Source organism: Primulina tabacum, chromosome 7 (genome assembly GCF_025594145.1).
Source record: "Primulina tabacum isolate GXHZ01 chromosome 7, ASM2559414v2, whole genome shotgun sequence".
NCBI classification, from domain to species: domain Eukaryota; kingdom Viridiplantae; phylum Streptophyta; class Magnoliopsida; order Lamiales; family Gesneriaceae; genus Primulina; species Primulina tabacum.
This window is the reverse complement of record NC_134556.1, coordinates 33439790-33452096: the sequence shown is the minus strand read 5'-3', so window position 1 is coordinate 33452096 and position 12307 is coordinate 33439790. Positions and strand designations below refer to the sequence as shown.

At 34.3% G+C, this 12307-nt stretch overlaps 1 protein-coding gene across 1 annotated transcript; it reads left to right on the top strand.

Moving 5' to 3' along the window:
• The first annotated feature begins 7824 nt into the window (after nt 1–7824).
• LOC142551338 (desiccation-related protein PCC13-62-like) lies at nt 7825–9391 on the top strand. Its single transcript, XM_075660527.1, has 3 exons — nt 7825–8222; nt 8396–8621; nt 8863–9391. Exons 1-3 carry the CDS (start codon nt 7912–7914, stop codon nt 9232–9234), a joined length of 909 nt encoding a protein of 302 aa, XP_075516642.1. The 5' UTR covers nt 7825–7911; the 3' UTR covers nt 9235–9391.
• The last annotated feature ends 2916 nt before the right edge of the window (nt 9392–12307 follow it).

The window sequence follows — 12307 nt, the reverse complement described above, 5'->3', positions numbered from 1 at the left end:
TTTTCAAACCCTTTTTCAAGCACCATTCAATCCATAATATTGCATGTATTTGATTTTGTGTGAAAAGTTTATGAGGATGTTGGTTTCAAAGTTTTATGCATGTTCATCTCCTGTTTTACAAAGAATTCTTAACGTTATAGGGGAATTGTTGAAGGAGGGATGCAAACCAATAGATACAAGTGTAGACCTAGACGTTAAGAGTAAGTTTTGAAGGGACTATAGCAATAACGTGAGCCGCAAGGGGCTGTTGGCCCTGCACGCAAAACGCGTGCATGCCGTGAGATGGAAGGGGGTGGTTTGGGGTTCCATTGGCCAAGGGGGCTTCATGGGGTCCTAACCAAGGTCTTGAGTGAAGGTTTATCGTCTTAAGAAGGTCTAGGAGGGATTTGGTCTGGGCCTGGACGTGCTGGTGCAGCACAGCGGCCGAGACTCCCAAAAGTTGATCATGTTGGCTTGTTAGGGAGCGTGTGGTTCCTAGGGCAAGGGGATGGTGAAAAGGGCTGATCCAAGGGCTAGGGTCTTGCCTTAGGGTCCTGTTGAGGGTCTAGTGTGAGCCAAGAGTCGATCCAATGGCAGCCACAGTCGCTAGAGCATCTGTTCCTCGGCTGCACAAGAAGATTCATATGGCTGGCTGCTGCTGCGAAGGGTTTGGAGCGTCGGGCGTCTGGTCTGTGTTTGAAAGGGCCTGACCACGGTCTTATCTAGTGTCTAATGAATGGTTCTAGGGCCTAGTTCGGGGTCGTTTTGACCCGTGATCCGTTCGGGGTTGTAAATTGCCCGAACGTGTCAAAAAAAAAGCGAAGTGAGCCAAGGTTAAAATTTTATTCCATGTTTTGGTTTTGGCTTGGGCTTGGGGACTTCAGCATCTTATACTGTGTCTTAGGATGTTAATAAAGGTCTGGTCTCGGGTTGGTTTGAGTCGGAAGGGTAGTTTGGTCATTTGTTTAACCAAAAACGCGAAAATGGCGGTAAACGAGACATCCGGTAAGTGAATTGAGTCGTTTTTGAAATGTAGGTCCTAAGATTGAATTTCCAGCTATTTTTGGTATTTTCAAAGTTTTGAAATTGAGTCTTTTTCATTAAGTCATGGTCCGAGGGTGTCCGAGTACGTATAACGTTGAATCGTGTGCGGTCGGTTCGAGGAAAGTCGAGGGTGGTTTGCAACTTCTTAAAACAAGTCCACATCATGAAAAATGTTGTTTTTAGAAGTTTTAAAGTATATGTACGATATATGCTATTTTTAGAAGTTTTAACTTATTTGCTTGTATATGCTATTTTTAGCAATCTCGACGTATACGAATGATATGAGTCATTTTTGGAAATTTTAATGAATATGGAAAGTTATGAATGTTTTATGAATTATTAAAGTAAAGAAAAATATTTTTGAGGAATGTGAATTGATCGTGACGAAAAAGTAGTAAGAGATCCGTTGAAAACGGGAACGATGCACTTGCAATGAAAAGAGAGTGAACCGTCGAAAACGGCGGGAATCTCAATGATAATGGATCCATTGAAAAAGTAAACGGTGAAATTATTTTTATGATAGTCGGTGGGATCGTCGAAGAAGTAGACGTTGAACTTGGCATCCTAGTACCATGGTATAGATTGAACAATCGAATGAATGTTGTCACTTTCGAGTATCGGACTTCACCTAAAAATGATGATTTTAAATGGAAAATGTTCATATAAAAGTTGTATATTTTGAAGGTTCATGTTTGCATGAAAGAGACTATTTTTAGTAAAAGTAATTTTAATGCATGTGATTGTATATGTATGTACTTGCTATATTAGGTTTGAGCTTGTTGAGTCATTAGACTCACTAGGTTTGAATGATTGTAGGTGATGATGATGTTGAGTCGTGAGGTGCGGACTATCGAGTCATCCGAGAGGCACAATGAAGACCCGATGACCTAGAAATTCCGCATATGTTAAAAACTTTTGATGATTTTATGGATTATTGATTTTATTTATAGACTGTTAAGATGTTAGAATTTATTGAGTTGAATTTTAGGCTTTTATTGCTTTATCTACTTATTCCACATGAAAGCTTTTGGATATTATGTAATTAATTTATTAGATTATTTATGCTAGTTTATTTTTAATGAATTAATTATGCATGGTCTAAACAAAACTAGTGTAAATTAAGTGAATTTAGAAGTAGGGTCGTTCCATAAGTAAATTCAAAGGATATTAAAAATCTAGCCGTTTTTTATAAAATATGATTGACACTCTCTCCTTATCAATGATGGTGAAAGTGAAGAGGCGGGAATATTAGCTTCATGTGGCTGAGCAATTAATATTGAACCTTATTAGTCTTTGACTTAGGAGAAAGTCAGGTTGGTAAGAAGCAAATTTCTGAAGAGGTTCCAGTTGGAGTTTGTGAAGCTCAGGCTGACGAAGAAAGGATGGCTGGAGAGAAGATTCCAATCGCCAACATTGAAAATTAGGTAAAATCTGTTGTAGCTGTTCCTCCATCTTCTCCTCCTGCACAAATCCAATCAGAATAGCTCCCAAAGATTCCTCTAATCTCTGTGAATGAAGACTTTGACCAGTCAAATATGGACCTCTATTATCCGATGCTTCAAGACCCAATCTTAGAGAAGGAATGAGTCTATACTGAAGAAGATCTGAGTCTAGAATTTGTTCCAACCACTCCTTCCGGCAAGCACATGTTAGACGATCAAATCATTTCTCCAAAAAATCCAATAGGCAAGGAGATGGTTATCCACAAATCTTTCAGAGATCAGACGGCCCAGGTCCAATCAGGGCCCGGAGTTGTGGAAAATTTTGTTGCACCACAGCTAGAATCAACACCTGCTAATGATACTATTATTACAAATCGGAACGCTGAAGTTCTGACCTTTCCCCTCTCTCTCGAATCTCACAACGAAGAAGTTTCCACTCCTCAACTCAACCTGAATGTTTTCTTTGAGTTTGATGATGCTAGCACTCCTAAAGTCATGTTTCAACAAATCTATTCCCAAATGAAGGACTTGACCAAATCAGTTTCCAATGTTGAGGTCAAACAATTTTCTCATACCACAACCTTCGATGGCTTCAAGAAATAGGTTATGCATAAGCTCAGTTCAATCGAGACAAACTTCATGCTGGCCGCAGAACAAACCATTACAAAAAAAAAAAAAAACAAGTTATTGCAATGAATGTTGAGCTTTCATGGCAAATTACCCAAGTAAAGCATAAAATGGGCACACGTCTTGATCTCATCCAGTCCACCATTGACAGTCAATTGAAGGAAGTTCTTGAAATCATGCAGCGTATTAGTGACAAAAAGTGTCACGCCCCAGGACGGGGGTTAGTTGACATCGGCATTGCTCTCAAATTTACATTCGAAAACAACAAGCCTCAGAAGTACATGATTCAGAAACCAGTCTTTTATTCATAATACTGAATATTCAATGTCTGATACAACTCAATTAATAATGTTTTACAGCGGAAATGTAAAACCAGAAATACAATGTCTGAACAGATGCAGCGGAATATAAAATATAAATCAGAACTGAGAACAACGATCTTCATCACCAGCCCCAAAATTGAATCTGCTCTTCTTCTTCTAACTTTTCTTCCTCGTTCTTATCTGAGATGGGTTTGGTGGGTGAGTGATATGGTTGTCACTCAGTAAGCAGGGGCGGGAATAACTCCAAGTTTTCGAAATCGTTTTCAACAGAAACAGTAATACAATAATATACATAAAACTCGTATTTTCAGAACAGAAATCAGAATTCAGAAATCACAGGTTTCAGAACAGAAATCAGAATTAGTAAGCACTGAGCACGTTAGTGAATTTCATGGCTAAACTGATATCAGTCCCCTATATGTTCTCTCCTCTAAGGGGTGAGGTCAGAATCAGAATCAGAATTCAGAAATTTTCAGAATATATATTCCTACCATTAGTTCATTAGGGAGTTTCAGTGCTTCAAAATCATATATCAGAAATTAAACATACAGAAACTGTGCTTTAAGACAGAATTATCAAACTGATTTCAAGATATTTATATATAAGCCCACTTACCGTAATTTGCTAGAGTTTCGGTTAATGTTTACTGGAAATCTGGTGGCTCTCACTACTGGATTTTACAGCTCGAACAAGGCACTCTCTTAGCTCGAAAATTTAAGTAATAATCTCCAAATTTGTGTAATACCAATTCAGAGACTTGAGGGTGTTATTTATAGGCCAAAATCTGACTGTTAGACTCCCTATTAATGGTCATAATCTGCAATTAACAGCCTTTATTCTATTTTGAATGCTTCAGTTACAAGTCATGAGTTGAATTAGTAACTGTCTGCTGGAATCTCGTTCTTCTGGTGCTGGATTCTATCTGCTGGAATTGTATCTGCTGGAAAATATCAACTTCTGAAATATTAGCTTGATGCTAAACTTGTTAGCTTCTGCTGTAATTTTCCTTTGCTACTGTATATTGCCAGCTGCTGGAAATATTAACTTCTGCTTGAGTTTTGCATTGCTGCTGAAATGCTGGAAATTCGGGTTCTCACAAAAAGAGGGAAGAAAAGAAAATATTAGACTAAAATAGGAGAAAAGAAGAAGCCAAATAGGCAAAAGACTGATGTAGGTTTGAGAAAGAAGCTAAAAAGAAAAGAGGTGGTTGTAGTAGTGGCGGCAGTGGCGGTGGTTTGAGTTCTGATTCTACACGATATGATTTGATATTATTGTTTTCTAGGTATAGTAGTATTTTTTACGCACATTTAACCATAACATTTCATTTACTAAATGAAATTCATTCTTTTTCCATTCTGTCTCGTTTAAATTATTTTCTTGTAACTTTTGTATAAACTTGCAGCTTGGTTTTGTCTTCACAAAGAAGAAGAAATTTTTAAAATATTTCTAGTACTAAAAGTTTTGGTGATTGAAAAATAAACAACATCGAGCTGTTTCAGGATCAACTCGGTCTTTAATTGTAAATTTAAGTTTTCGGACCACTGGATCTTTTCAATCTGTTCAGATATAACATCATGAGTTTAAGCATTTCGCAAAAGAAGGTCAAACCACGGTACTTCTGAACTCTAGCTAAAAGAGATCATTTGAAAATCTAACCATATCAAAGTTCTATATGGAGAGGATAATGGAGCTAAAGACCGAAAAAGCAAAAGGAAATTAAATAGAATTTATTATAGTGTACGATGATGATAGTGACAATGAAATTTTGTTGAGAACAAGTACAGATGATTGTTGAAAACCAGTTCGACTGTTGGAGTTTTTTTAACTATATATATGTAAACTTCAAATAGAAGAAATACCGAACTAAATGATTATTTTCTCAAGATTGCATAATTCTAAGATCTTCGAGCACAAGAGTTCATATTTAAAGCAGTTTACATAGCACACGCCTATCAGAATATATTATATCATCAAATATCAATTTGTGCTGCAATACGAACTCAAGCCTCCAAGATGACGGCTGGGTTATTTGTATTATTTTCTTGGTGAACTGAGGGTTTTTAAACATCCAGCTATTGTAAAGTGATCATAAGAGTTTTGGTTCAATCATTAACAAGTCCTAGTTGAAGCGGGTTGTTATCAGATGTAAAACTAAAGTCTTTTAGTGGAAATCTTCTAGGTAGAAGAACGGATGACATATGAGTATTATCTCAGAACATCTATAAAATATCTTTCTCATTTTTTATTACACGCTTTATTTTCTTGCATATTAGTTTCAAGTTGTTTCTTGTTAATTGTCTTATATATATTTTATCACTAGTTCAGTTCAACCGTTTCTGCAATTACTTAATTTTCAATGGTCTAGCAAATCTAGATGTTCAAGAATATTTCTTAACATTCTAAAAACTGTTAAGAACAACTCAAAGTTTCAAAAAATCATTTAAGAGTTTATTGATCATCTCTAAACTCTAATCTGATCCCAACACCAACATTAAGGTAACTGTGTGAAAATAAAATTACTGAATCAATTTGAACAATATAAACGATTATGCTCGAAAGCAGCCAATCTAGGTAAATTGAAATAAAGTACATACAGAAATTGTTTATTGATATTCGAGATTGAATAACTCTTATGATACCCTTTCTTTTGTTTCCGAAAATATATCATTAGAAGGCTTTGGTAATTACAAACATTTCGCAACAACCCACTTTAGCGAGATTTATATCTGGTCTACTGAAACTCCTAGCTTAATTCAAAGCTTAAAAAATCTGATAGTATGACTCTTATTGTTAGTTATAAGTATTTTTGAACAAGATATACTTAGTACAATTTATCCTCAATGATATGATATAAACACTAAGTGTGTGATTCAAACTGATCACTTACGCTCTGAAAACTTGGATCACAAAATATTAAAGATATACAAAGCGTGTAAAAAATGTAAAGTTAAAATGTCCATCCAGCTGATCTATATATCGGCAAAGAATCAACGGTAGACTTTTTGCATCAGATAAACTTTTCAAATATGGTAACTGTTATGTCATGCCATCATCTTTTCTAACAAAATGTACACTATGGTAGTGCATATGAAATCTAACACTTTAACGAATTGATAAGTGGTTATGATACGAAGGATTTTCATCTGATGATGTTAGTTGGGATCTAATTTTTGTCACCATGTTTTCACATTTCAGTTTAGTATGTTATGTTTGTCATTTTTGACAATTTTAGTCTTTTTTTCGAACATGATACTGATGTAACTATAACGTATTGAATGTGACATCAGCCCTTTCAATGAAAAAAAGACCACAATTCCCAAAAATCAGAAGATACGACTAAAACTGAAATTTGATAATACAAAATAACGAAATCACAAAGAAGCAAATACACATGACCAAAAATGGAATTTTTCTTTTAAGTAATTGTAGTCCTCTATCTATGGCCATGTTGACGTCAGCGCTACATTGATGCCTGCTAGGTTTGAGTAGATGGAGCATAATTTCAATTTGATTTCAGGCATTCTTATAGCCGATTCTAATATCCAACGAGTATATCAAAGTTTGACTTATAAATAGTTTATGATTTTTACCTATAGTTTCGGAAAATGCATGTTTAATTTAATAGCTCAATGATAAAATCAAACCGTGTCTTTAATCTATATGCTTCTAAAATCCAAATCGAACAACAATTAATTCGATGGTGAATTTTTTATAGAGTTGCGTGTCAATGTTTCTTCCTATTTCATCTCTCTAATTAAATGCTCCTGAATATATATATTTATATGTATATATATAATATCAGTTTTGATATGCTGCACCTACCGTGTACATCTATGTGAGCATCGATGAGGTGTCACTTATCCATTGGATGTGATGAAATATAGAAAAATTGAGCATCCAATGGGTGAGTGACACCTCATCGATGCTCACATAGGTATACACGGTAAGTGTGCAGCATATAAAAACTATATATAATATTTCTATATAACTAATGTTCCGATGCAGCTATATAACTAATGTTCCCCTACACGGCATGCTATGTATATATATAGCACGCCGTATCTACTATATAGCATGTTGTGTAGCGGAACATTATATATATAAAATTAATTAGTGATTAGATAATATTTAATGAGATAGTTTCAATTTTTAGATAAATTAGACATAAAATAGAGAAAAAATCGAAAAAGATAGAAAAATGTAAAAAAATTACTAATAAACTCACATAAACAAAATTAACTAACAAATATTATGAAATATAAAATTATAAAGAAACTTTGATTTCACATTAAAATATTAAAATTATTTAATATGATATGCTTAAATTTATTGATATAGTATATTTTAAAAACCATTTCATGACTTAATTGGCTTTGAATTTTGTCTATAAATACCCAACCCCAAGAATTAAATTTGCATGAAGAATTAACCCGTAAACAAAAGTATATCACACACACAACCAAAAACAGAGCTAAATTAGGTAGCCATCTCACATCATGGCAACAATATCGTCCATTTCTGCCGCCTCAACCGCCCTTTTCTTCTTCCTCCTTCTTCTTCACGGCAGCCTTACGGTGTCGCGGGGTCTGCCCAAATCGGACGTTGATCTTCTTGAGTTCCCTCTGAATTTGGAATACATGGAGGCCGAGTTCTTCGCTTGGGGAGCTTTCGGTCATGGCTTGGACGTTCTTGAGCCTAATCTTACATCGGGAGGCCCACCGCCTATCGGCGTGCAGATTGCTAAACTCAGTCCTTTGATCAGAGATATCACAGCGCAGTTTGCGTATCAAGAATTTGGACATTTGAGGTCCATTCCTAATCAATTATTAGTTTCGTACATATATTATTTGAGATTTTAAATATACTAGATTTTTATATAAAGTATAATTATATGTGTTAAAATAATTTTTTCCATCAAATATCATGTTGGAGTATCTCAAAGTAGTCACTAATAGCCCTCATACTTAAAAATATACGCAGGGCAATAAAAAGGACAGTCCCTGGATTTCCCCGACCCCTGCTCGATCTGAGTGTAGCGAATTTCGCAACAGTGATGAACAATGCATTTGGGAAAGAATTGCATCCTCCATTTGATCCCTATGCAAATGATCTCAACTATCTGCTTGCAAGCTATGTTATCCCTTATGTTGGCCTCACCGGATATGTTGGAGCAAATCCAAAGCTCCAATCCCCAACCGCCAAAAAGGTAATATATGCCAGCGGCCATCTTCTCTTTTTGCTTAATTCTACCGCACTATTTGATCACAACATGCAATGCCACTACCATCTTCCCTAATGATAATATAACATATCATTTCATACGTTTTTTTTCCAATGCTTCGGTTCGATTTGATCGAGTTCAAGTCGACTTCAAGTAAAACTGAGATATAATCTCATCTCTTGTGCCAATAACTAATATGTTGGTTACTAATCTTTTGAAATTGTAGCTTGTGGCGGGACTCTTAGGTGTCGAATCAGGCCAAGACGCGGTCCTTCGAGCACTGCTGTACGAGCTTGCCGGTTTACCAGTTGTACCCTATGGTTATACAGTGGCAGAATTTACAAATAAGATATCAAACCTGAGAAATAGCCTTGGAAAAGAAGGCTTGAAAGATGAAGGTCTGATCGTTAAACCCGCGTTAGGTCCGGAGGGGAAAAGTGCAGGTAACGTGCTAGCAGGAGATCGAGACTCGTTGGCTTATGGGCGAACACCCGAGGAAATACTTAGGATTGTGTATGGAAGTGGGAGTGAATCTCAGCCAGGTGGATTCTACCCCCGTGGAGCTGATGGCGCGATAGCAAGGTCATACTTGAAATGAAGTTGCATACAATTCTTTGTATCTATAAATTATGATGATGATGCATTGTTGAGTGTATAATGTACGTATAATAATGCTGCTACAATAAGAGCTGCAGATATACTGAAATAAAGCGCATGTATTCTTGTGTGATTAATTACATTTTATATATCTTGTGGACACTATAATAAGTTTATGAACTTTCACCAAATCTTTCATATTATATTATCCGAATGGAATGACGATGATTTTGCAGCTGTAAAGTGTTAAGATTGGAATTTGAAGCTAACTCAACCCCAAAATCTAGCCCAAGGCGGGATGATTATTCAATACCATATATACAACTCTCAGGTATTTTATCCAACCGATGTGGGACAACTAACACAATGGAAAAGTAAGTGAAGTTAGTTTGTTGTAATTCTTGTGGAAGCGTTGTGTTTTTTTCTAAATCCAAATCAAACTTAAGCTGGATGTGCGTGGAAACGCCGAGAAAGATTTGCCTTAATAATCTCCCCACGTCATTGTGGCTTCCTATTTCTTCTATAGAATTAAATGGTAGCCCTTGAAAAATACCAATATATCCAATCTTTACGTGGCCTTTATGGTTGATTTCATCCTACCCATAGACAATATATATCAAACAAACACAATGTCGTCAGTTTCGGCCGTGTCAATGCTTCTTCTCCACCGCCGACATCTCCGGCGGGATCAAATTCTCATCATCGTCTCAAAAATATTAATGGGATGGGGCGAGGCTGGTCCGGAGAATCTACGAACCCAAACTTATTATTAAATTATTAATGTTAATATCAATATTTATTTTTAAAAATATTGATAACATTCTTATTGATATCATTATTATTTAATAATAATATTATTAATATTTTCAAAAAAATAATATTATTATATTATTAATATAATTTTCGAGGTGGGTTCGAGAAAAAAAATATTTTTCGGGGTATAACTCATCTATTGAATGTGATGATGCATGTATGTTCAAATTATAGATAAAATAGATGAATGATACCTTATTGGTTGTATATAAAATGGGCACGCTAAATCAACATATCAAAATATCATCTAGAATATTTTGGTCCACGTACATGTTTAATCAGAATAGTTTATGGTAAAGTCAAGCCCAACGTGTAGGCCTAGGTGTTATATAAACAAGTATCGCATGTCGAATTGCTTCTATTAATATTGTACACGTTTCGCATGGATAAAATATAATAAAGGTTTAAACAATATTACAACTACAATTACATTAAGAGAATGATATTAATGAAAGCAACTTTAAAATAAAATAAATATACGAATATCATTTCATTCACATTCTTACGAATATCATTTCATTCACATTCTTGATATATACCAGAAAAATAAAACAAAAATAGCGTAAAATTAATTTTAATTGTCAAATAATTCCTTGATTTAATTTCAAAATAATAGTTACTAAAAAATGTGTATTATTGTTATTATTATTTAAAAAATAAATTTGTAAATATTGACACCCTATTAATTATTATATAATTATCGTTATCATAAAATAATATAAATGTTGATCTTAATTTTATTTTTATTAGTAATATTTTATTTATATTAAAATAATAATCTTTCAATAAAATATAATAATAATTATTATTTAAAAATCATTTTATTTTATTATATATTTTTTATAATTAATCTGTCGTTATTAATGTAAGGTCCAAAATACGATGACGTAATCCTACTGCTTGCAAATCTAGGAAAAAATGGAAAATGACTAATTAGATGGTTTTAATTGAATAAATTAAATATGGTATGCATGTTTACATATTTAAAATGTAGTTTATATTAGAATGCATAAAACTGTGTTTTTAAAGGACATTCGAAATGCGATCGAGTAACGGAGACCGGGGACCATTTGAGGAAAAATATTTTTATTAAATAATTATTTTTAATTGTTTAATGTGTGGCTATATTTTAATGAAATTTTCGAAAATGAAGTATTTTAATGTGTTTTTATACGCCGAATCGTATTTTAAATCGATAATCAATTTTCGATGAAAATATGGAGTTTTTGGAAACTGGATAATATTTTCGAAAACCAACCTAAACGAAATAATTTTTCTACATTCTAATGGGCCTAATGTGCATATTATACCTAGGTCAATGAGCCTAGCTTACTACCCAACTATTTATATCAAACTTTAATCCCAAAAACCATAACCTGCACACATATTATTCACGCCTCACCCCTCACAAAGCACTAGGACTCCTAGGGCAGCAGCTACACAGCAACGCACACACTTTTTCAAGGCAAGCTCACGAAACTATGAAGGGAAAATTCAGCAAGGTCCCTCTCCACCAACGTCTCTCACATCGCAAGTCGTTTTTCATGCGTAATACACGCAAAGACACACCTTAATCTTCCTTTTACTCATCTTTCAAACCATATTACATCGGGAAGTTAGTCGAGGAGCTTAATTTTACGTCTAAAAAATATTTTTGGGTGTATTTTAAGGTGTTATGTTAAGTTTAGATTGATTTGAGTCGTAGTTTTAATGTCTAAGGATAAATTGAGAAAATTAGGGTTTCAGTAGCAAAACGGTCATTTTACACCTGAAAAATGTTAGACGTTCTGGCAGTGTCCTGAATGCTGCAATAAATGTTAAAATATTTATTTCAAATGTTCAAGAAATTTTATGATAAAACGTTAATGCTAAAAGACGTGGTGCAAGTTTCGTTTAAAAGAATGCATGAATTTTTATAAGTGATGGAAATGTGAAAAGTTTAAGAAGGTGGATTGATTGGAGCTAATACGATGATACGATGATATGTAAACCAAGGCTCGATTAACGGCTGATAGTGTCGCTGATGTCCCATCGCCTGGTAATGTGGTTATACGTAGATGGATCCATCGACCTACAGCTAATAGTGGACGTTTCAATTAAGATATATTAATATTATCATCATTATTTTATATTTATAAATAGTGATGTGTTTGATAATATTTTAATTTTTATAATTTTAATAAAATATTATTATTAAGATATAGATTTATATTTGTAACGTCCGAAAATCGGTCCAAGTAGGCCGCATGCATGAAAATTAT